Below are 26745 nucleotides of genomic sequence, written 5' to 3' on the forward strand. Positions count from 1 at the left end.
ACAAAGCTGAGCTAGAATGTTTTATCAGAAGTCAAAATGTGTGTTAGTTGTATCACAGGGATGAACAGCTGATTTTGGCAGTTGCCATCAGATTGGTGCTTCCTGTTTACAGGACTCTGAGTCTCTACAGAGTCCTGGGAATCCTTCCGGCTAGGGAATGCCTGGCTTAGACACTGAGTGCTGTTTAAACAGCAAGTGATGAGCAAACTCATGTCAGATGTGCTTCTCTCATCCTTTCTCAGAGCCAGCTTACTGTGGAGAATGCACAACTGCTGGTTGAGTCAGAGGTGAGAGAAATGAAATACAGACTTTCTGTAGATGGAATGGGCGCCATATCTTTAGTCAAAGAGTGCAGAAGGCTTGGTTCACAGTTAAAGAATGGTGTTCTGTAAACACAAATACCTTCCAGACAGAAGAAGGGAGGATTTTGTTACTCATCATTCCTTTCAAATACAGCCAACTTTGTGTTTGTAGACTGTAATGTAGACTTAGAGTAAATATTTGTGTCATCTCATTGGCTGGAAATCTGGGCTTTTAACAGTGGCAGCATTACCAATGGTACTTTAGAACTTCTTATGAAGTATTAGAAAATAATGAGCTGAAAGACATAGTTGGAATTTGTTCTTTCCTTAGCAGAGATCTGTTTGTCTATTCTTGCATTTTTAAACTGCACTTCAGTTGAGCCAAGTCTGCAGCAAGGTAATAGCAGAAGAATAATGCTGACACTTTCCCTTCTAAAAATGTAGTGTCAAAATCCTCTCTTCTGAGCAAGACTTTGGACAGCTAAGAATCATAGAAAATTAATTTCCTGATTATTAGTTATGCTTGTAGGGGAGGAAAAAGCCTCATACTTCAACAGTTACAAGACTGTGACTGGCACTGCACAGTGTTGTAGTTACTTTATAGTAGATTAGTTTCCTTTGGTGCTGGATCGCTCTAAATGTTGTAGTATCCTTTGTGGTTTTCTAGCAGAGGAAACAAACTGTGGAAGCATTATTATGCTTCTCCATGACACAGAGAAAAGGATTTCAGAAGAGAATGAAGTGATCCTGAAGTTTCATAAACACAATGCGGTGATGTTCCACAAGGATTTTTTATAGGTCCTCTCTATGCTTCTTCATGTCAAAAGCATTGGGATTTTATTAGTCTGTTGTATCCTCAGTTATTTAATTTCTTAAAACCTTATCTGTAAGTTTTAAAGTGCAAATGTTTTCTCTTGCAGCTTCTTTAAAAATTCAATATAGATGTTGTAACTTGATGTATCATGAAATATAAAGACCTCTGATTGAGACAGCTTGTGCTTAAACATTCACCAAATAATGGTGCATGAAATTAAAAGCAGGCTTCATTTAGTGCTTGTTATATTTGGAGTTTACTGGGATACACAGCAGAAACAGTGGCAAACAGCTTCACTTCCACCACACTCTGTGCACAAGCTGACAATCCAGTGGCCAAGGTGATCTGTACCTGTTGATCTGAAAGAGCCAGAATTTCACTCACACAGTGCCCAAGAAGGTTTAGAATTGTTTAACTGCCCTCTGTTAAAACTGGGGGATGCTGAAGCACTTAATTGGTTACACCACACCACAGCCAGTGTTTAGACTCAAGTTCTAAGCCTTTGAAAGCTGATGTAAACAATGAAGCTGGTAATGGTTTCTCTGCAATGGAAGAGTGTGACTGTAGCACATCTGATGAGCAGCTGGGTAAGTGTAAATAAAACACTTCATTTACAGCTTGGTGTTGAATCTGTGCTAGAGTGGTTCTGTGCAGTAACTGCAAAGGGGGAAAAAGGCGCAATATGAGAAGTGAACAGCTTCATTCCCATGATCTGGAGGGACCAATCTTCATCACAGCAGAGCTTTGTCTTTAGCATCTTTTGTAAATTAAAGTGTTCTTCACCTGTAACTGTAGCCCCTGCAGAGCAAGGCTGAATGCTGAGGCCATTATTTGCTTTAACACTTGCAAAACTCTCAGTTCTGTTCCTGATCAGCAGCTGAACCTGTCATGGTGTTCAGTTCTGGCTGCTCTTGCAGAACTTGATGGGATCGGGGAATGTGGAGTAGCTGTGATGACCTGCTTGCTTGTTTTTGAGAGACCATTGCTACAGATTAATAACATACAAAAATACATAAATAAAAATGTAGTGATGCTTTATGTATGTCACATAGTAATAACAGAGTAGTTGAGCTTTGAAGGAAAGAAATGTGTTTCGTAAAATATAATTTTGTGACTAAGGAAGGTAAGGATTTGACCAAAACGAATGAAATATATGGGGTTTGTTTGGTTTTGTCTTACCCCTTTTCTCTGCTGTGGCCAGTCAGTGCTAACATTATTAGTTAATGCTGCAGTTGGAATTTTACTTTGGATCTTTCATCCCACATTCCTCAGTGGTTCTGCCAGCGTAACTGGGAAAGGAACACTGGGCTTCATGAGACTTAAAATGGTATTTAAAGTCCCAGCTTTTTGTAATTTTGTCATTAGCAAGCTATTAGATCAAAGATTTATCCAGCAATTCTGTTTTATTGCAGTGGAAAACAATGTTTTTGGTGTATTTTAACTAAATTTTGAATTTGTACAGGAAAACCTATTTTTCTGAAAAGTACAGTGTCTAGGTTCCAAATAAGGAAATGTGGGCATGACTGAATCCCAGATAAGGACATGTGGGAGGGGTTTAATTCCAAAGAAGGAAATGTGGGCATGGCTAAATGCAAATAAGGAAATGTGGGCAGGGCTGTGCCAAATAAGGAAATGTGGGTGTGGCTTAATTACAAATAAGGAAATGTGGGTGTGGCTTAATTACAAATAAGGACTTGTGCATGGGCTATGCCCAAATAAGGAAATATGGGTGTAGCTGAATTCCAAAAATTGTGTAGGAGGTGGGAGCCAGATCACTGTTTCTTTCTGATGAGAAACCATTCTGCCTTTAATGTACATGGCAGTATTTTAGTTCCACTTTTTCTCCTACTCTTGAAATACTAATTAAATGTGTATAGAAAAAAGTCATTAGCTATATTGTTATTTTTTACAAAAGTCTGCTCTGTTATTGTTTTTCTCAATGGATTGATTGTAACAAATGAGTTTCAGAACTAAATTAATGAAATATGTTCCTAACCTTTGAATTCACAGTGTTTTGAGAACAGTCAAATTAACTTGTGTGTATGGTACATGGATTCTCATTAGAAATAAAGTATAATAATGTACCAAAAAAAGTTCTACCATTATTTTTACAGATCCAGTGATGGATGCATAGCATTCAGCTGTGTGGAGTTTTGCTTACTGTAGACATACTCATTTGCACTGTCTAGTTTGATAAAATACACTCTTTAACATAATTATAATCATCATCAGTAGGTCCACATATCTAGAAAGATCTTTGCTTAAAAAAAGTATTATATTTTAATCCCTCTTTTAACATTTTTGAAAAATTGCTTTAATTGAAAAATAAGTAACTTTTAAACAATATGCATTTCAGCATGTATTTAATTTGGCTTAGGGTCTGGTTTTTAAGAGCAGAGGAACAGCCTGAATTTACTGTAACATAGAATATTGTAATGTTATTGTAGGCAACTCATTTTTGACAATTCTTAGAGATTGATTCTTTACAACTTAGGCAGTGAATTGGAGACATAAACTGTATTGTCGCTGATTTTGCAGAGATGATTTAGCTGAACTTGCTGCTGAAGGCATCTGGGACGGGAGAGGGTGGAGTCACTCAATTTCCTTCTGATGTCTGGGAATGGAGGCCTTGAACAGAAACAGGGAGGCAGGGTGGCTGTGGGTGGGAAGATCCTGGATCTTTGCAGGGTAGTAGTGCAAGTGACTGTGTCCTCATTTGCTGCTTGTGTTTGGAGATGGAAACAAGGGGGAATGTTCTTTTTCAGACTTCTGCCACCATTCCAGGATAATGTTCATTCTGCAGGTAATGATGAAATGGTGTAGAAGATCAAAAAGGCAAGCAAGGCTATGTTTTTGTGTGTAGGAGAGATAATGTCTCCCGCCATTCTTGCTTTGTTTGCATAACACAATTTTTAAAGACATTTGGTTCAGTGTTTCACTCAAATTACCTGCTAAAAATCACTTTAAGTAATTTTATTCATCTCACACCAGTAGACCTTACAAAGTTAGTGCAGTGTGACCTGGTTTCATGTGGCACAAACAACATTTCTTCTTAGTCCAAGGGCCCAACCTGTGTTGACTTAAAGAAGTCAATGTCTTGCCCATCTATTGTGTTTTGTGGGTGCTGAAATTAGGACTTTTATCAGGAGCACTGCTGTTAAGTAAATCCTCTTCTGGAGTTTTCTAGTTGCAGTAGGGTGGCAGTGTACTTCAGCAAAGGCTGAATTAATACAGTCAGTTTTCCAACTTTTGAGTGATCTTCAAAGCCTTTGAGTTTTGTGGGCTGGTAATAAAGTTTCCATGGTGCATTATCATTGAAGGAAGTAATTTGTTCAGAAAACAATTGTGTACATACTTAGGGCAGTATAATGGACACCATGTTGAATGTCAATAAATAAATGCTATTTGTGCTGACAGAATTGGGGCTCTCAGTTGTTCATGTAGAGGTTAAGCATCTTTTTGGATGAAGTTGTAAGCTGAAGACTGTCTTATGTGCTTGAAGCTCAAATTTAAATTACTTATTTAAACCCTTTTTCAAAAAAAACCCACTTACTTTGAGTGATTTGTTTTTTTTTATTCTGTGTTTCACTGAAGATGAATATTTTGTTCCTGCAAAGAAATCCCTGTAAAAATGGAAGTTTTTTGATGGAAGTGCAGTGTTACTGTTCTGCTGCAGAGTCTCTGCAATGAAAGAAATATACTGCTAAGCCTTGTGAAATTTCAGAAGACCATATCCAAGTTACTCAGATTGCTGACAGTTTGGTCAGTCATGATGGCACATTTGACAAAAATACTGGGAAAATGATGAAATATATAATTGACTTATTTACAGACTGCCCTTTCATCTCTTTTTTTCAGAGTATGGGAGAAACAAAATCCCTCAAATAAGTGATTAAACTAATGGAAGCATTTCTAGAACAAGACTTCAGTGGAACCAACTCTATAAACTATAATCAGTAGTTGCTGTCTGGTATTATGTGCTCTCATACAGTCCCAGTGTTTTACTGTGTGTACCCTTGAACACGCTGTCTGCTGTGAATGCTGTATGCTGGCTGTGTTCTGATGAAGTAGAACATTTTTAGCCATTCTAATTAAAGAAATAATTAATATTTTTCACTAGAACCGTGGAAGAATCTTTCACAGCTCTTGAAAGGGAAGGAGTAACTGCTTATTAGAAAAAGAAAGCTGAGCTTTTCTGTCTCTTTGCAATGACTTTTCACCACAGCTTAGAGAGCTTGGACTTTTCACCATGGCTTAGAGCCTAAATCATTTGTGCAGTTTAGTGTAAGATTAGGTCTGCAGACCGAGTTCAGGTAGAAGCATTGTCTTTGAAGTGCCTGATTTTGACTTGGGTGGTAAAACCCTTCACAACTTTCCAAGCCTTGTGTTTCTATTTTAACCAAACATATTTTCCTGTTTTATCTTCTACCTTATCATGGGCTGGATTCTTGTTTCACAGGGACTTGGTCACAGTCAGTGAGTAATACAGGAGGTGTATTACTAGGTGTAAGTAGTAATAGTTCTTTTACAAAGCAAGTGGCACTTTAAAGATAATAATCTGTTTGCATTAGATTAACTAAGATATTATTGTTTATTAAGCACATTGCATTTATTATCTTCCTGCAATGTGGGCTTCTATTGCAATGGCCACCTTGTATCATTTTTCAAGGTGGCTGCTCTAATGTTTAGAGAAAACACAATGAAGCTTTTAGTTTTCCTTATGGTAATGCTCAAAGTTGTTTTTTATTGGGCAGTTTTGTTGTTATTTGCATTAAAGGAGTAATTTTAATCATACAAATAGTTGTGGGCAAGTTAAAGGAGACTAATGAATAGATCTGCTCTAAAGTTCTAGTGGCTGACAAATTACAGTGCCCGTACACTAATTTATTTAAAAGAAAGAATTGAAAAGAATTACATTATATGGCTGTTGCAATTGTATGTTCAGTTTTAAAAGACATTATAATGCAGATGTGTAACTAGCATGTCTCTAGGCCTAAGTTCAAGAACTTGATTAATTTTGTGGCTCAAGACATTTTAAATTGTACTTAAATTATACCATTGTTTCTACATTTAAAGCAATAGGAATCTTATTTCAAATTGCAAACCAGAGAAAAAAATACTTAGACTTGGTTCAGCTACCTTTAAAGCTTTTCCAGCTTCTGATAGAAGACTCTTGTGTCCTATGTCGTAAATTAACAACACAGGAGCCACTGTAAAAAGGACAGCAAGGCAGACAGTATAGCAGTTCCATGATGCCTCTACAAAGGGCTTTAAGTTGGCAAAAAGGAATAAACTGTAAAAATGACCTAAATTTGCTTGATTTTTTTTTTTTAGATCTGTCTTTATATAATCTATAGAACAGAAAGAGCTAAATATTGAGTCACAACTGTTTTTCAACTTGACACACCGTTTTTCATTATTATATTTTCCTTGGTCCATCCAAATTACATTTGAGGTTTGCACTCACAAATATAATTTTTAATGTTTTTGTTTTGTTCCATTTAGCTCTTCATTTTTTTGATTGCTGGTGAATTAGTAGATTAACATTCCAGAAAATTATTCTTTTGAAACAGTAGGAAAAAGAGAACCGATGCTTTTGTAAAAGCACTGTTTGAGCTGTAATTTTAGTGACAAGATTAAAAGGAAAAGGCAGAAAGTCAAATTAAGAAAAAAATGCCCAAGAAATTGTTTCTCTTGCAAGTAATTCTCCCCCATGATTTTGGCCAGGTTCACCTTTCCTAGCCAATGAAGATGGTGTGCTCGGAGGTGTGATCGTTCTCCGCTCCTGCAGGTGTTCAGCAGAGCCTGAATCCTCACAGGAAAAGCCAACTTTACTAGGTAAGGAATTGTTACTCATTTTAATTTAAAATGAAGGGTGAAGTGAAATCTCTGTGTGTGTTTGAAAGCCACAGAGAAAACAAAATGGAATTGACATTGAAATAATAAAAATCTATAAAGTGAAATAGGGAGCAAACAAGGCTAATATTAACAAAACTCCAGAAAAGAGCATTCTTTCAGACTCATCATTTCTAAGCAGAATTGCCATTCAGAGGATTGTGTGGGATCCTTCTAAACCTATGGCATAGATACAATAGTTGCTTGTGGTGAGGTGGGATGTGTTCCTCATAGGAAAAATTGCATTTATAGCTGGGAGTAATGCATGTAGCTGTTTGCTGCTTCTCAGTAGCTTAATTTTAAAAAATGCTTTCTAAAAAGTTCTTTATTCCTCCTTTTTGCATAAGAAAATGTGTGAATTTGGAGAATGCACTGAAAATTTGTAAGGAAAGTTGTTTATTCTTGGTAATTGCCAGGAAAATCAGTTTAAATAAATCACAGTTACTATTTGCATTTGCACCAAACAGAGCTTTCTGCTGCTCATACTGAAATCACCTGGACTTTGCCTCTCCCAGTAGCTGTCTGGTTCCAAAAAGGTTTTACAACCCTTCATCCCTCTTTCTGTCCTGGAAACGCAATCCCTCTTGCTGCTTTATGGCAAAAAAGTGTATTATGGAAAACTGTCCTGTAGTTTGTGTGGGAGGAACAGATGGGAACTGAAGGCTGTAGATATGAGCAGAACAAGGTGGAAATACAGCCCTGAGACAGTAAGGTCTCTCTAAGGGAAGGAATTTGGGATTGGGGGCATATGAATTACTTCAGGATGACACTTGTGCCATCTCCTTTCCTGTGGTGCTCCTCAGATGTGCAGCTATGTGTGCATTTATTGGGTCACATTGACCTATCTAATGTTACCAGAGTTAAAGTGTTTTTCCTTTGTGTAATACTCTGCTTTATTATTATTTACCCATTTGTGACATTACCTAGTGCAACAGCATCCTGCAACATAAATTTTATCCTTAAAAAAAAAGAGTTAAGAAAATGAAAATATAAGTCTGATTAAGTAAGAACAAACAAGATCAATGTAACCTCCAGTTTCTGAGATCTGGAAGTGAATTTTTTTCTATTCATGTAATGCTTGTCACTCATGTAAGAGAACATGTTCTATTCATGAAGATTAGGCACATTTTCCTCAAAAATTAATTTATAAAATCCCCACATATTGTACAACATAAGTAAAGACTATTTGTCCATTGATTTTTGGTTTTCTTTCCACTGAACTAGCAGAGATTAATTGTAATACAGTGCTTTTTCTGTACCATGGAAATTTCCTACCTTATAATGAATGCAGAGATAATACACAATTAAACATATGTAGTATTTTTGTTTGTTTGGACTGAAAATAAATTGGTTAATACTGAAAAACTTCATGTATAGAATAAAGAATTCATGTCTTTGTTACAGGAATAATCTTTATTTATTTCTAATATTGAAAAAATGGCAAGGAAGTGACTTATTAAATGGTTGAAAATATACTTATCTGAAGATATTTCATATGTAATTTAGAATTTTCAGTATAGTTCACTACCTATAATGGCTAACAATAACTAAGGTTTCTGCTAGTACAGGCTACTTTTGGTAGTTTTCAAAGGCAAAGATACAATATTTTGAGGGTATTTATTCTGAACTGTTTCTCAGCTTCTCAAAATTGAAAGATAGGAATTAAAATGAAATTAAATTAAAAATTAAATTAAATTAAATTTAAATTTATTAAATCTAAATACAAATTTTAAATTTGTCTTTAAAAAAAATGCTTTCACTGGCAGTGGAGCATTTGAGGTGCCATGGAGAGGTTGGGCACCTCCAACACACATTGATTGTGCTGGATATGTTTCACTCTGTGAAAGCTTTTGATTCACCTTTGGTGGTATCAGTCACAAATCTGTTGTGGGGGAGCAGAGTACACACCTCCATGAAGTTCATTTTTCTTTTATGATGATATCTGCATATCTGTCAGAATCTTCAAGTCTTGCTGGGATCATCTAACATTTGATCTCCTGCTCTAGTTTAATTGCTATGCAAGGAGATGTGGTTCAAAGGATAAGTGTGCTCAGCAGGCTGTGACCTTCATCCTAAAGGAATGAGGAATAGGAATGAGTAAAGGTTTTAAACCCATCCAGGGATGCTTTTTTTGCAATATGTGAAAATCACTCTCAAAAGAAATCTGTGGAAATGTCTGTTCAAGGCATCTTGTGTAATTCATGTAAGACACCTCCCATAATCCAGAGAAAGAATTTGTGCCTCAGTGCATTTTATTAAAGCCTTTTACAAAATTCTGTGAAATGCCTTAAATTCTGATCAGCTGGTTTTTTTCTTTCTCCCCTTCCAAATTATGGGCTTCATGAATACAAAGAAAAATGACCATGACAGAGAGCAGGAAGAAAACAGTGTGGCAATTTATAAAGCTCCACTAAGAGAGAACTGAACATTTGAATGCTGTGCTCTTTGTCTGAATTTTGTGTTGCAGCTGAGTAGGAGTGTGTTTGTGTACATAAAGATACCTGCATATGTATCAGGCAATTAGAGATTACTGGAACAGGCTGTTAAACAGCTGATAAATCAGAACACTTTCAGACTTCAGGACAGCTCCTTACTGGATTAACAGGCATTAATAAAACTTGTGAGCACTGATTAGTTTTCTTAATCATTATCCCTGCAATCATGGCAGTGCTTTAGGATATCTAACCCTGATATCCTAAATTAGCTGTGAGTGCAGTACCAGAGAGCTGCTGTTGTTTATCTGGTGCTGGAAGTCCAGGTAATCAGACCTGGGAGTGCTTTGCTAGGGGTTTCTTCTTCATCTTTCTTTCCTCTCTCACCTTTAGTGCTCCTTACACTCTCCACGAAGAAAGGGTGTGTAATTCAGCGTACTATTGAATCCAGGACTTCCTCTAATTTTGCTAGAAATCTCTCTTACTGTGCATGTTACTCTGTTTCCATCATACTTCTCTCCTTTGTCTGCTGGATAATTTTGCTTTTACCGGATGTCTTTCCTGCCTGATCCATATCTTCAATTCCCCTATTGCAGATTTGAATATTTTTGCATGTGTGCCTGTGTCCTGCTTGGGATACAGGCTAACAGCTGAGCCACAAATCCCCCTTTACCTGCTGATACTGGGTCACCTGGCTTTATGCTTTTGTCTGGGTTCGAGGCAGGCAAATACAAGTTCTGTCAGCTTTTTCTGATGGGTGGAAAAGGCCACCGCTTTAGAAGCTGGTCCAGTTTTTAACTGCAATTGGAGTTGATGTATTTTTCATCTTGGATGCTCCATGTCATCCAAGTAACATTCTCATTGTGGTTCATAGTTCTGCAGTGTGTGACTATGAATACTCAGGAAAATTTTGTTTGGTAGCTGTTTCTTTTGAGATTTAAATGCTCTGTTAAGTAGTTTTTGGTCTTTGTTTTTTATCCTTCCTGTATTTGTTCCTCAAGTCACAGTCTGGTTCAATTGCATCTTGTATGTTAAACCAATGCCTTTTTTGTAACTTCTTGCATTTTCCTTTCTAGTGGAGTTTCTGTGGAGCCATACAACAGAGAGCATGTGTGTTGGATATATGTCTGCACAGGATGGCAAAGCTAAGGTAAGCCATGAGGAACAGGCTGTAATACAGTAGGATGACTGCAGAAGCTAAGGAGAATTTGAATTAATGATAATGAAATATATAAGAAATTTCTTTCTCTAAGAGAACAGAAGTAATGGTTGCATAAGCAGTTAAATGTGTCAATTGATTAGGCATTTCTAATTTCTTTTTTTAATTGCAGCAATTAGCAACCCTATACTAACATATGTTCCATGTCAGGCTATGGTGCCACAAACACATGTCCATTCCCTCTGCTGACAGTATTTGTACTTAAATAACTTTATTCATCTTGATTCAGTTATGCTGGTACCATATTTTTCTGAGGGCATGTCTTCCTTTGGATAAAGCAATTGCACCATCAAGGAAGATATAAAACAAACTTCAAACAAGTTCCTAGAGTACCCTCTGTGATAAATAATTACAACATTACCATCCATATTTTTAGTTTCTTGGGGCCTTATAATTGATTTTTAATGAGAGAAATATTACATTAAATTTGAGTTTAACAGTGAAAACTGGAGAATTCTGTCATATCATGATCAAGGAGTAGGGATTAATCAAGTGGATGAACCATCCATTCTTAGGAAAAGAGCATGCAAGGGAGAAAAAGGAGAGTATTTGGAGAACAGGAACGAACATGGGAGAAGCTACAAGCAGAGACTGCAATGGTTTCTGTAGACATTCATGCAGAGGGGGTGGGGGTGTGACCAAGGTAATACAAGAATATATATATATATATATATATATATATATATATGCATATATAAAGAAGAAAATCAACATCAGGTATTTTACCCAGCAAAACTGGTAAAACACTCTGTTTCAAGTACTGGAATGGATGAGTTCATCTTCAGCATATAAAATGGGCAGGAAAAAAAAGGCAAGAATGCCCCAGAAAGACAAGATAACAAGCAGCTGATGAAGGAAGTGCTGGTAGAGTTGTAAGTGAAGTATTTGCTTCATTTTTGAATAACTTAGGTACAGTTCTTCCCAGATAGCTATATATGGATGAAAGTGTGGTTTTACTTCTTTTCTTAATATTTGTTTCAGATTTAGTTGAAAAAAAGTCCAAACTGAAGTTAAAAGCTCAGATTGAACTGAGTGGAACTAAAGCAAGTTCAGGCACAGATGTTCTAGTATTTGCTAGTTAGCTTTAAAATTGTTGTCTTGTGTTTGCAGTGAAAGAATAACTGAGAATAAAGGATGTTAAATGTTTCCAGTGTGCACACCTGCCTGTGACTTACAATGTGAAGCTCAAAATGTTATTGTTTCTTCCTGGTAGTGTCTAATTAATAAATAAATGCTAAATATGAAATCTGTCTGGCAGTGAGTATTAGCATGACAGTGCCATGCCCAGAGTTGCTTTCCTACTCACAGTTGCAACATTTGACATCTGGTGTGCATTGTTTTCATACTGCTGGTAAATTCTCCAGCTGGTAATCCTGATTGTGCTGACAGACACAGCTGCTCTTCTTGGATCACTTTTAAATTATGTTTTTGACCTTCACTGAAGAGTTAATCCCCCTCCCTTTCTTCCTTCTTTGAGTCTGTGGCCACAAATGCTTTCCAGAGAAAAACCACAAACGCTTTTGCTGCTGACTTCTATTGATCAAAAAAAGTCTTCTGTCATAAAAGCTGGAATTTTGTTCTGCTACAACTAGGATTAAGTTATAGATGGAAAACTGGGCTTGAAATAGGACACAATGTATTGCAAGTGAAAAAAAAATCTCTGTTCTTTAATAGAGTGACTGTTTTGCTACAGTTAATTTTGAGTGCTTGCCATGAAAGAATAATGGGATAAGAGTTCATAAAAGTATAAACTATCACTTGTTTATGAGGACCATAGCAAAATGATTAGGCAGCAGCTTGTAAGGAAATATTTGCTTTCCTGTTTTTCTAGGGTGGTAAAGACATTCAGGTTTTATTTCTTTCATCAGTCTAGGACTTGAGTTTTGTTCTTAAACTGAGGGGTTGTCACAGTGCCTGATTTTGAACTGGTTCAGTTTTTTACTAGACTAATATTAGAATCATAATGGGGTAGATGCTAAAGAGAAAAGGAACCTGCTTTACTATCTTAGTGTGATTCTTTGGGCATGGGAGATTAATACAGTTCATAGTAGGAACTAACAAACGGTGGTTCTGAACACCAGGTGGAAACTGTGGAGGTACAGGATGTCTTTATTACAAAGGCAAACAGGGTAGGTGCAGCTCACCTGCAGACACTGGTGTGCTCAAGACAGAGCACAGTTATCTGTCAGCAGCTCCTTAAAAGAGGAGTGGGACAGAAAAGTGGAATCAGAGACTTGAAATGGTTTGTACCCTGTGACCTGCTGGTGCTTCTGGCTTCTACAGCATGAGCTCTCCAAGCACTGTTTTGCAAGTACCCTGGCACCAGGGGTTTGTTTGCTCCCTGTTTAGTCAGGACTGGGTTCTGCAGCTGGCCTCTCACCTTGCCTGAATGTTGGCTCACCAGCACCAAATGGCTGAGCCTGCAAGAGCTGTGTAGTAATAGTGGCTTGATTTTAACATACTTTCTGGAAAGGTGTCCAGATTTTTTTTTTTTTTTTTTTTGCCTAGAAAAGTCATCATTTCCTGTTGGATTAAAGTGTTTGGGTGAATGTTGCTTTAAGAATCCTGCACAGCCTTGCCAGATGAACTAAGTTCACACCTCATTGCTGACACAATCACCTCTGTTTGTGTGTCCTATCAGCTCTTTCTGGATGCTGGAACTATTTCAGCTCCTCCACTGCTCGTAACTCTGGAAGTGTCAACTCCAGCACCTGCACAGTGGGTGTCCCAGTGGCTTCCCTCAGATTCTTAGGCCACAAACAGCTAGTCAAGGCAGATCTTAGCGGGTTCAGCTGTGCTTTTCTTTTTTTCTTGTCATCCTTCTAAACACAAGCAGCTTCAAAATCACTTGGTGCCAGCATTTGTCACAAATTGGATGTGACAGATCTTTTCATCTCAGTATTTTGGCTCTTTCCTATACTTCTTGAACTACCCTGCACCAGCCTACTAACCCAGGCTGGTGCTTGGGAGCCTCAGTTATCATGAGCTTAAGGGGCAGACACACTCTGTTTTAGGAGTTTCTGGAACCAAACCTTCCTGAGAAAATACTGTGACAGGTTGTTTCAACATCAGCCCTGTTCTTTGGAAGATGAATGGGCGTCCCAAAATCTCTTGAAGCAGAGGTCTTGTATTGACACCTCTGTGATGGTAGAATTGTCACAGTAGCTGATGCTCAACTCTTTCTATCCATTCCTGAGGCTGTTGGAATATTCTGGGCTGCAGCAGAAGTTTCTGACTGCAGCTGTGAGAATGCATAGAAGCAGATAGAAAATATTAGTTTGTGGGTTCCCTCTGTGTTCACACAGCTCCTCTTGTAGCAGTAACTGCTGCATCCAAAAGGTTCTGACTTCCAGAGTGAAGGACTGGGGGGTTAAATAACTGCAAGAACTGAGGAGATTTTTTTTTTGTGATTGTGTTGTTGACTCATGGATTACTTGATATGAATTTAAGCAGTTTTTTTTTTTTCCTGTCCAAGTTTTCTTCTCTTTCTGAGATGCTAGTTGGTCTTCAGAACAACCTTCCAGATGCTTTGGTTTTTTTGCAGATCCATAACAGATCTAACAACTGTTCATAGCATCAGCTAAAAAGGTCACACTGTTACCAGGGCTCTCCCTTCTCTAACATTATTCTGGAGGGTTCAGTTATCATTTCCTATTCTCCTGAACTGACTGGGTTATGTTCTGAGAGCTGATGCATTTTTGTTGTCACCACTGGGGTGGTAGCTCTCCTCTAAGGTGTTGCTTCTTGCAGCTCTGTCCATCCTGTCATGGATGATGTGCAGTACTTTAGGTCTTAACAGTTTATGTAGCAGTTGGTAGAGCAATTTGAGTGTCAGTTTGCACAAAGGGCTTGCAGACCCTCTCCCATGTAATTTGGGGTGGGAAGAAATAATTCCTCAATTCACCCATAATGTGATTTTAGATTAAAATGAGGAATGGGAAGGAAGGGTGATAATGGTTAGGTTGCACAAGTTAATTGACTCTTCTTGGTTACAAAGACTTCATATCTTCTTGTTCCATGTCTGCTTACTCAATGGAGGATGCTTCAAAGGAAAATAAATTAATTCTTCAATCTCAAATGAGAGTGCAGTGTATGCCTGCAATGTGAGTTCTCATACAGCGACATCTCTTGAAGGTTCTGGCTATGGGTAGGCAGCCTTTCCTTGATTCCATGTTGTGTATCTGTGCAAAGTCAGACAGGGACCCTTTCATCTCAGTCAGGGTCTGCAGAGTATTTGTTTACTCAAGCCCTGCAGCATTCTGTATGCAGAAAGTGTAAGTGGCTGAGATACTTTTTCCTGAATCTGAGCAGTGTCTTGTTGTGGTGATTGAGAGTAGTTGCTGGTGGCTGATTTTTCTGCTTGAAGATAGGTAATTCCTCACTTTGTTGTCAATAGTATTTGAAGTCAAAGTCCTTTTTTCCTAGTGCAGGATCCAGTCTCAATACCACCAAAATGCACTTCTGGTAATTTATTTTGTTTAAGTATTTAAAATCATTTATCAGCTTACTATGTTTCTTAGTATTTATAAATCTGCTATATGATCTTTATAAGCATTGCAGACTGTAAATGTTGCAATATTTTTGAGTAGTAGTTCAGACTCATAGATTTTAGTTCTTCTAACAGCTGGATGACTTAGACAGCAAATTTAAAAAGCCCAGTTGCAATATTGAATATAATCCAATTCAGTTGCCAGTTTAAATCTCTTTTTGGCAGCTGTTCATTTAGTATAACATGAACTGCTAAGCTTTATGTTATGGCAGGTTTTAATAATGCAAAGCTACATAGGCTGTTCTTTCCATTCTAAAATGAACCAAATTCCCAAAGCTTTGCAAGACACAGTGCAGCATTAGAGGGGAGTGTTGCATATTGCTGTGTTTGCAGCAGCTCCTGTCCACACCAAATGTTGTGGTTGCAATGTTCAAACAGAAATTTTTATCTTGACAGTTAATTTCAACTGTCACTATGAGCAAACATAAACATGGTGGACAGGGAGACCATCTCCAGTTCACTTTTCCTGTGGAGCTGTAAGCTGTCATCATCAGATTTACTCGCCTTTACTGATGTTGTAAAATGTAGCAAAAGTCCTTCCCTCTGTGTTTGAAGTGATACATGTGACAAACACTGATTGTAGTGATTGCTGTGGGTTTTCTGAGGGTGAGCTTCTGTATTTGACTTTGTGAGTGAAAGGTCTGTGAAAGCCCTTTGTCAGGAGAAGGGCAGCTTTCCAGTGCTCATGGGGTGAAGAAACATATCTTGGAAGAATCCTAATTCTAATTTGAAAATTAGTGGAAAAATTTACCAAGCCTGTTTAGTGAGCAGAAATATGAAGTCCAATAATTCAGTCATTCATTTCAGACTACAGAGACACTCTTTTAACTTCATGAGGCAGGAGAAGTATATGTCACTGTTCTTATTCCTTTAATCTTCATGCTTGTCTGGAGACTGGGGAAATCAGTCAGAAATTTTCATTTGAAAACTACTCTTTGCATCCAGTTCTCTCATAAAAAGGTTTTTCTGTTTGTTGGAAACAAATAGAAACCTATTTGTGCTAAGATACCAGTTAAAATGTTTGGATCATAGACCTTCATGGAAGTTAACTGGCTGTGATATGAGAAGAGAAATTCACTTTTTGGGTTGGGTTCTTGCATAAAGCCAGCAGTTCTGGAACTCTCCCTGGATTTGGCTGAGAGAGGGAAAAAGGGAAGATGGGACTGTGTGTGCAGCTATGCAGATATAAATGCAATAACCTTAGCCCTGCAATTCACAGTGATACAAATCACATTTGAAGATTCATGACAGAGTTTTAGAATACCTCTACAAAACTCTGGCATGCTGAGCTGATTAGATGATTGGTTGGTATGTGTCTTTAGGCTGTCTTGATATAGGTATGATTTAATTAAATACATAAATAGTTAATAGTGATATACTTACCCACAGAATGAATTTGAGCTTGGAAAACTCTTAACTTCCTAATCAACCTGTATGTAAAATAATTCTTTTCAGTGCAGTGAGACCAGAATTACCCCATCACTGTGTCTTTCTGTTGTTTCCCAGCAAGGACAATATTCTGGATCCTCTCTTTCTATTTGTTCCCCATTTTTTTCTTTTTTAAGATTTCACCAAGCAAGATTCACATGGATTTTCTGATAACAGCAGTTGCCAGTATTTAGTGGGGCACCTTCCCCTGCTGTACTACAGGTGTGCATACAAACCATGGTGGAGGAGAGATTACCAGGAGACAGAGCAGCAGAGTTGTTGCCAAAATGGGCTCTTACCTGCTTAGAAAATAAATTCAGAATGTGTGGTCAGATGGTTCTCATGGTGGAAGTGTGTACCCAGCTAGAAGGCTCCAAATTTCCAAAGAATATGTGTGTTTGGTGGTACTCTTTTTTTCAGGGAGCAAAGCTGTAGAAAGCAATTTCCTTAAGGATATTGTACCTTTGGTCTTTCATTATATTTCATCTCTATAGTGTAATGAATGGAAAAAAATTGTTTTATAAATTATTCTGTCTAAAGCACATTCTGAATGTGTAATAAGAGTGCTAAACACATGAAGTACTCTCTAGATTTGCTTAAGAACTGAATGTGCTGCCATCTGGTAGTTGTACTCTGTCCTCTTGGCAGTGTTTGATTTCAGCTTTCTCATGCAGCACTGTCTCTTGGCTGAAATTTTATATATTCATTTTATATTGTATTTATGTTTTTAATGAAAGAAAAAATCTCTAAGTGGTTGTGACAAACTGATACTTTTATGTGAATAGATGGAGGAGACTAATTCTTTAAAAGAAAATATTTTTCATATTCCTTGGTCTCAAGGTTGTTTCAGAATCCTTGTCTACGAGACGTGAAGTAATAGAAGTCAAAAAGATGAAACGATATATTGTTCCTGTGGTGTTGTATTCCATGAATTCCAGAAAGAGCTATTAGTTTTTTAGGTAGGGAACTTTGCAGTGTGCATCAGAAAGCACTGGGAGAGAGTAACATTCCAGTGTCTGCAGCACTGCGGTTGGGGTCAGTAGTTTCATGAAGTTGATTTGGTTAGGAGGGAAAGAGGGAAACACTGAGTGTTTGGGTAGCAAGAACACAGAGAATCAGCATCAGAAGGTTGGTTGGCTCTTTTGGGCTTTATAGAGGATTAGGAAGCAAAAGATCAAATGTTTCTTCCAGCATTTACCTTTTTTCCTGTGGAACTGTGGACAAGAGGTGCCTCCTCAAAGCTGCAGCAAAAATCTGTGGTGACTGACTGGTGTCCCAGATGTTGGTACCTCATCTCCTGCTGGACCCTCACCAACCTTGCTTTTCTCTGGGAAGGCAAAGCAAATCAGAATATTCTTGGGACTGTAAAATCCCTATATATGAAGCTGAACATGTGGATAACTCATCATTCCTAATCTACCATTCTTTGACATGCACTTTCCTCAAATAGAGTCTTCTGTGGAGTTAAGTGGAGGATTAATTCAGGAAAAATATTTCTTTTCCTTTTTTTTTTGTGGTCCCAGGCACAATTTCTTCCAGGTGTGGGTTCATTCAACTTGTAAAGCTCACAGACTAATTGAGTTCAATTAAAACCTTTCCAGTGTTCTTCTTTTTTGTTTGCTTTTTTATTTTTAAGTTTCTAGACTCTCAACCTAATTGACTATACAATCTGGACTTAATGTAAAATATGATGTTGGGATATAAAAATGTAACGAATTTACAAATAAGTACTGTGGTTAATTTAAAAATATTCTGTGTTCTTTGATGTTTCTTTTTATTTACTGGAGTTTGTTCTTATGGTTAAGAACAAGGGAGATATAAATGTAAGAATTCATTTGGGAGTTTTCTACAGTTGTCTTGACGTGGCAATGTTACCCTTTCAAATTATTTATTAAGTAACATCTTAAACATTATCATCTTAGATCTGTCTCAGTTTTGTTCTACACAAGGCAGCCATTGGTGAAAGTAATAACAAGTAGTCAGTGTGAACCAGATCTGTATTTACTCCATCATAGAAAGTATGCAAATAAACAGGATGCAAGTAAAGGCTTTAAGAAATGCTTTGTTATAAGTGGTTTCAGTCTTTCTGCAAATGGAAATCTTCAGATGATGGTGTACAGTGGTTTGGGGTCTTGTGTATGGGGAATGTGTTCCTCCTGACATAGGAAATGAGGTTTTCTATAGGAAATGTGGTTTGGGTGGCTATTTAAGTATGGATACTTGCTAATGTATTAATAGATAGTGACCACCTGCTTATCCCCTCTTGTACATTTTCCTTCCCTTGCTCAAAAACTCATTAGGATTACTTTACTGGTTTGCTCTGATTGTAGTACCTCACTGAACAACAAGTGGCATTCTTCCCATGAGGAAGCAAATTTGCTACCAAGCCCATCAAACAATGCTGCTTTTATACTGTCATCCTTTTCATTTAGAAATTTTTACAGACCCAGGAAAATATCATTGATCTGTCAGTCATAGAATAAAAAATACCTTTTTTCCACTTGATTTTGTTACTTTAATATTTTTTTATTTATGAAATGACATCTACAGAAAAATTGTAGAGGGAAACTAACAGATTTGAACAGATTATTTTCTTCTTGGAGTGGTAAATCACAATTGTAACTGAAATTGTTCTGAAAGCAGGAACATGTTCATATATCAAGCACAGAATATGTTCATATATCAAGCAGGAAAGCCAGAGATCAAGTTTTAGCAATAAAATGAAAACATTGAAATGTTGTGAATTTAATCTTATTCTGTGATTTAACTGAAAATAAGGCCACCTAAGTGCAGGCAGCAGGATGCCCCCCCCTTATCAATAAAGGAATTTTTAGAAGCTGCTCAAGACACAAAATGTTTCTTCAATGTAATGAGCGGAGTTTAGAGTCTCAAATCACTTTCTGCTCAATTGATGCAAATTTTTCTTACTGAACTTTTACATTTGGACTTTTGTGACAGCCCCTTAACAGTGTTAACAAACACTGTTGCCTTATTGCAAGTTACACATTTTGCAACTGATCAATCTTTTAAATGAGATAATGTAAGTACAAACAAATATGTGCTGGGCTGCACTTAGAGGAAGCTGTAGTTTCTAAATGCCAGCAATGTTATGTTGTGAGCTTTTTACCATAGTAGGAATAATTTCTAGTTCCTAATTCAATACAACATGAGCAGTTTTCACAGTGTAAAAACATGTGCAAAGGGAAATAAAATGTCATTACTCTTAACAGTAAGTCAGAATATCTTTTCATAAGCAGGTGCTTTTGCCCATCAGTAATAAAACATACCCCAGTATATAAAGGATCATTAGCAGTTTTTTAGGGTCACTGAGTTACAATTCAGTTATAAGCTGGAGTCTTGTATACACAGACAAATGTACCCACTTCCTGGCTGAAATGTTCCAGTGCCTTCTCAAAGGCTTTTCAAATTTTCTGTGAAAAAGATGCCTATTGGCAGAAACACAATTTCGGTTTGGGTTGATTTTTTTTTTTGGTAGGTGTCAACAGGAAGTCATTGGAGTTTTTAGGTGGATGTGTAGGTATTTTATCCAGCAAAATTGCTTATTTGCATCCTGATCACTGCAGTTGCCTTATCCTCTGAAGTGTTAGTTTGTCAAGTATTTAATTCTGTCTGAGGTTTCTCAAAGGTGTATTTCTGTATGTGGTAGTAAAGACTTCTGAATCACCCTAAGAAATAGATCTATAAACCATGAAATGCCATAAGTATTTTCTTTTCTCTTCACTCTGGATATTTCTTTCTACTTTCAGTACATTGATTCATCCAATTTGCCTTTTCTATGCATCTGTCCTGGTCCTTCTCTTCATGTGTTAAACATTAATGCAAACAAAATAGAAACAGAATCTCAGTTGCTTTTCAAGTTGCTTTGTAGTTTGTCCTCAGACTTCAGTGAGGGAACAGCTTAATTGTTCAGTACTTACAAGCTTACACTGTCCTGCATAATTTTGCCTTTTCTCAGTCCATAATATTCTCTTGACTTCTCCACAGACTCACATTTCAAGACTTCCTCCTGGAGCTGTGGCAGGACAGTCCGTGGCAATAGAAGGAGGGGTTTGCAGGCTGGAGAGTCCAGAAAGCAGCTGATTCTTCACTTCATTGCAGAGAATGTGAATGACTCTTTGTACAATAAGGGGTTTTTTGTGTTTTAACAGATGTTGGAAATTCTGCTTTGGTTTTATACTCTGTATTGCAACCATGTGCATCACAACTTGAGACAAGTGCTGCTGTAGTTTATGTTCTCACTCTGTGAATGGGGGTTGTGTGCATGTTCATTTTGTCCCACAAATAAAATAGGAACACTCCCCAGTTGTGCAAAGATCATGTATAATTAATGATTGCATTTTCATTTTTCTGTGTTCAAAGATAACCAAAAGTTAAGAAAAAATAATTTAAAGATACGGTCACAATTGTCATTCATATTCTAAATTTAAAAGTAACAGGCCTTTGAAGTGGCTTTATAATTATGCAAAAAATTTTTATGGTTTTTAAGTTTCTTAGTGGTTTAAGGAAATCCAGAGGTGATTTAAACATGAGTTGTTTTTTTCCTCTCCAGTAAGGAGGATTCTTTTTTTGTTCAAAGAATGGTTTCAGTGAAACAAACTAGAGCAAAATTAAGGCTCAATTTTTTTTAAATAGTCTTATAGGTCATATCTGTGTTCCCAAACCAAGATGTTAATAGCTCCAAGCTGTATGTGTTGCAAAAAGCTATATGAAGATAATGTATCGTTCCGCAGTCTTTATGTATAATGGAATATTACAGTGTAAATAAGAAAACAAAGTTTATGGAAAGATTCAATATTATTCTTCACTTCTGCTTTAAATCTATTTTTAAGAGAGGTACAGAAATGAACATATTACTGGATGGGAAGTGCAATGTGTATCAAGTGGCTGGTGGGAGGTCTGATACTGAGCTTTGGTGTTGGTAAAGCAACTTCCTGGTGTCCAGCCGCAGCATGGGTATTTATAACTGTGTGTAATATGTATGTACTGTGCAGAAATTTACTGTAACTCTTTTGATACCTTGAACAAACCTGCAGTGTAAAACAGTGTAATCCTTGTCTGCCTCGTGAAGCGTTGGCAGCTGAACTGCCATTTGTCACCAGTTTGGCTATGTGAGCCAGGTTGCCCAAGTCCTAAAAGTGAGTTCTGACATGAAACCTTCCACTCAGTCCTTTTTCCTTCACAGCACTGGCAGCAATAGAAGACTTTTGTAATTGATTCATTGTCCTGATAAGTATGCCAAAGAGAAACTAAAATAGTTCATCCTTTTCCCTGGTGGATATTTGATAATTCTGTTTTCAGAAATAGTGGATGAATAGATATTCAGACTGTATTTGCTTAATCAGGCATTGTACTTGCCTGTTTTGTAATATTGTGCCTGCCTATAACAGACATACTTGACTGATGAAATGGTTATATTGATTGTAGTACCAATCTTTCATGGAAAAGAATAAAATTTTTTTAATGGCGTCAGTTAATTTTCACTATTACACTACAGCATACATTGAAAAGTTGTCATCTTTATATAGTTTTTTAATTGTGACCTCAGTTTAGCCCTATAGTTGAAGATCTTTCAATACAGTTCTGTAAAAAATATAAATCAGCAGCTTTCCAGATTGCACAACAACAGCATGGAATGTGCCTGTCCTGAAGTAGTTTGTGCTGAAATACAATGCTTGAGGTTGGATTCTCAGTGGTGCTTTCATGGTCTGAGGAAGTGAAGGACCCTTCACTGTGTAGTGAGTGAAAAATTGAAGATCATGTATATGGGTTTGTAATAGCCAGATTTGAAAATGGTCTTGTTGTTAAAAAAGCTAAAGGAACAGTGTTAGCCTGCTTTTATTCTAAAAGTGCTTTTCTCTACTGACATCATATAGAAATTTTGGCATAAATTCCCTCTTTCATGCCATTGTAAAATGTAAATTCATAAGTGCTTTATTCCCTTTACATGCTTAATCTTTTTTTTGGAGGTTTGGATTCCAGCATAGGATTTCTGTAGTTTGTTTTTACTTTGTTTTTGTATCTATACAAGACTCCAATCAATTTCTTTTCTTCTTTTTGGTGCAGAGTTTTCTACCTAAGGTACATATGAGAAGAAAACCATCTTATGTATGAATTTGGTACCAGTAATTATGAAGACTAATAGGAGCAGAATTTCCTATCAAACTCCACTTAAACCAATGTAATATCTTATACAACTTTAATTATGATCTACTTGTGCTACTAGTTCTATTTTGAGCTTAAAAGAAGCTTATGGAATATAAGTGGTGAGGAGGGACACTGCACTGATGTGTTCTGTAAGCCCTGTGTGTGGTGAGTAACCATTGCCACTGGCACAAGCAGGTACAGCCCAAGAGGAAATGACACAGTGGACAGCAATAGCTGCTGAAATTATAAAGGAAGGGTGAGCAAGTGAAATACACAGAAATAAAATTTGAATGCTGTCAAATTATACTCAAAGACAAAATTACATGTCCTAAAGGATCAGCAGACAGGTAGGTGCCAGAGTAGTCCTGTTCAGTCTTAAGCCATAATAAATTTTCTTGCCTGAAGTTTCTAATCGGCTAAACCAAACCTGACAGATAACCCGTTTTTGTCTTACTTTGCTCCTGAACCTTAACAGCACAAGCCTGCAATGAGTGATTTCAAAGGGCTCCACCTGAACAAGTTATGGAAGACAGGCTTGTTACACTAAAAAAAACTTAAGAGGTGATTTGAATTCCAGTTGTGGGGATTTTTTGTTTTGGTTGATTGGTTGGGTTGGGTTTTTTTAATTAAAAACTCTTTACAGTTCTGTAGAAGTGAACTCTATGCTTTTCTGCTTGTAAATTGACCTCTGGAAATGCTGTGGCATTTGAGAGATTTGACTGAGGTGGAGGCTGAGAGGACTTGGTTTAGGGGAACTGCAGCCATTCACCTGTGAAGGACAATACAGAAAGTGCTGTGAAAAGGAGGAAGCCTAAAAGAAAACAAAGCTGGTAACAAATCTAGGGTTACTAGCAAGGTTGGGGTAACTGCTGTTGTTGCTTAAAATGTGAATTAAAAGCAGAATATAGAAAAAGTAGCCAGAGGAATTGGTGGTTATGGCATTACAGGTACAATGTTTCACAGTGGTAATTGTGCAGCTGGACAGTCTTTGTAACCCAGTTTTGAGCAGAATGATGCAGGATTAGATGGGAAGCTCTCAAGTGTTATGAGACTTTAACATGCTTGTTAATGCAATTTCTTGATTTCTTTTTCTTCCAGTTGTTATGTGAATCGTTTACTTTGAGTCAGTGAGATATATCAAGAGTTCTGTCCTTCAGTGGTAACAGGATTTATCTGTTGATTGGCCAGTTTTTACAGCTTTATGTGCACAAATAACTGAGCACCATCTCCTCAGTTTTTACAGTGTTATGTGTGCAAATAACTGAGCACCATCTCCTCAGTTTTTACAGTGCTGTGTGTGCAAATAACTGAGCACCATCTCCTCATTCTCAGAAGGTTTGCCACTCTAACAGAATTGGGGTAAGTGTAATTCTGGGTGGCTGACATCCATCCTCTTAGTAGAGAGTCACTTTTTCATATTAAAATATGATTTAGGTATAGAACCTGGTTATCAGCTTGGTTGATAAGAGAAGGTTTAGGAGAAAATTGAAAAGTTGAAGGGAAGGTTTATACTGTAGCTGGGTAGGGAAATAAAGGCTCTGTTAGCAGAGTATATAAAATAAATTTGCCAGCAGGGGAGAGAAGAAATCAGTGAAAAGTGGTAGAGGGGAAAACAAAATTATTTTGAAGGAAAAAAAGAATAAGAGACAGTAACCAGGAAAACTGGGTTTTCAAAGAATTTGTATATCCTTCACATACTATTAGGGCTTGTCTTCCTAGGGATATTTGAAGAAACAAAGTATGAACTGCTGCCTTACACTTGGTTTTCCTGTGAAAGATTTGTTTTGGTTTACAGCAAAGGGAAGACAAACACAATTTCTGTGGCTTTTAGCCTCCATGTAGCGTCAGCAGAGGTTCTGTAGATTCCTTGCAGGAGGGTTGGGACAGAGCCAGTGCCTCATACCAGAGCCAGATCAGCCAAGAAATGCTGAGAACCTGTAACTTGCAGGAAATTGTGTTGAGATTTTATATGGAAGCTTGTGGCAAAGGACTCAGGTAGTGGCTCTAAGGACAGATTTTTATTACTGATTAATTAAACTTACTTCTTTTCGTTTTGCTCATTTTTTATAGGAAAGCTTGTGGGAGGTTTTGCTACTGTAAGAGCCCCCTGCTTGATCATTTACTCTGTTGGGTGATAACACAGAGATAAGAAGGACTTGTACAGTGACTTTTACTGGTTTAGATTTACAGTGACACAGATTAGGATGTACACATTCCGCATAACCTGGGGCATAAAGACCATTAGCATCACTTGACAGGGATTTAAACACAACAGATGTGTCTTGTTACCCACTCCTGTGTGCCTAATGAAGCAAATAAATTGTGTTAGCATGAGTGGCAGGTAAGGTGGGACCTGCTTTCCCTTGGCCTTGTGCCTAAACCATCCTACCCTCCCTTACCCCTGAGGTCTCAGTGATAATCTTGTATTGCTGCAAATAGCCACTGAGGCATAGGGATAGAGACCAGCAGATTTCATCTTTCTGAAGCAAAATGCCTTTCAAAGTGAAATGCCATTTTCAGAATGTGTCACTTTGGAGCTCAGCCATCAGCTTCAGTGGAGCCAGGATGTCATCCTTGAAGGTATTTGTCTTAGAGGACTCCAACTTTATGAGTCCCTTAATGCCAATGCTGAAGGCTTCAAAAATGAGGTTGTGTGAGATGTTTTTTATGACTCATTTCTTGGATTATCTGGGAATATCTATTGGGTGTGTAGGGCTCCAGCAAGCCAAATGGAAGAACCAAAGCACAGGCTCCTCTGGGCTAATAATCTGCTCTAGCTGAGCAATGACTGCACACACAGTGCTCTCAGCACTGTTTCATAATTTACAAGTTTTTCTAAAGATGATAATTTCTGCAGTCCTGGTTTCATTTCAGGTACATGTGTGTGAGTGGTATCAACAACCACCTATTAGAGCACAGCCTTGGGCAAGGATTCCCATGGTACAACTCACCTGTGGCAAAGCAGTGTCCCAGGTAAGTGTGATAAGGCAGGAAACCAGCCTGGATTGGAACATCTTCTGTATGTACTGGACCTGTGACAGAAATCCTACTGAACATAGCTTTTAGAATTTTTTTCCTTAAAATGTGAGTTGTGACTGGTAACAGCCACACAATGCAATTCTGTGTTGGAGATCTCCCAGTCCTGCTCCCTGTCAGCTTGAGATTTGCCATCAAATTGTCCATGCTTGAAAATACTGCTGCTTTTTGCAGCTAAGAGTAAACTCTTTTGTCCCTGGTATTCTACTGTGGACAACTGTAAAGGCCCTGGTGAGAAGCAGGATGGGTAGCAAGGAGTGAGAAAAAAAATATGAGAAACAGCCCCACAAGCCCTTCTTGCAGGATAGGGTACAGGATTTATGGATGAGGGAGTAACATTGAGCCTGGGAAAGAGACTATGAGGGAAGGTGGTGTTTTGTCTGTTGCTATCCAAACCTATTTTAATTAGCCATGCATAAATTGATTTCCCCCTAGTTGAGTTTGTTTTACCCATGATGGCACCAATATCAATTATATCTGCAGCCATGATTCTCTTCAGGATTTTATCCAAAGGGTAAAATTTTGCAGGAAATATTCTTGTGGTAGGTTAATTTTTGCTTGGGCCAGGGGCTGATGTTTTTGGGCCCTGCAGCTTCATGACTTTATAAAGGAAACACAGGAATGCATGGCTGGAAGAGGGATGGGGAAAACAAACAGACTTGCCTTTTGCTGATGTTAAATTGGGTATAAAATGAAACTGCTCCCATCATTCCACTCACTGTTGATTCTTCTTTGTGTTGGATGTTGCTCTTACTGCTTCCAGTCCATCCCTGGAAGTAACTGCTACAATGCACCATGGATCTTGTTGGGAAAGTATTGCCATGTTTATAAAAATTGAATTTGTGGCTGATTTTATGGGAATCAATCCTAGTGAAGTACAATTGTTGAGCCGATGAAGAAACAGT

At 37.6% G+C, this 26745-nt stretch overlaps 1 protein-coding gene across 2 annotated transcripts in view; it reads left to right on the plus strand.

The window, feature by feature from the left end:
- Positions 1-22129, plus strand: part of TASP1 (taspase 1) — a 79002-nt gene extending 56873 nt beyond the window's left edge. For both annotated transcript variants that reach the window (XM_058021338.1, XM_058021339.1), the window contains exons 12-14: positions 6844-6954; positions 10520-10593; positions 20645-22129. In XM_058021338.1, coding sequence (XP_057877321.1) covers positions 6844-6954; positions 10520-10593; positions 20645-20740 — 281 coding nt within the window. In that variant the 3' untranslated portion in view covers positions 20741-22129. The remainder of the gene's footprint in view (positions 1-6843; positions 6955-10519; positions 10594-20644) is intronic.
- The last annotated feature ends 4616 nt before the right edge of the window (positions 22130-26745 follow it).

This window comes from Melospiza georgiana, chromosome 3, assembly GCF_028018845.1.
Source record: "Melospiza georgiana isolate bMelGeo1 chromosome 3, bMelGeo1.pri, whole genome shotgun sequence".
Classification (NCBI taxonomy): domain Eukaryota; kingdom Metazoa; phylum Chordata; class Aves; order Passeriformes; family Passerellidae; genus Melospiza; species Melospiza georgiana.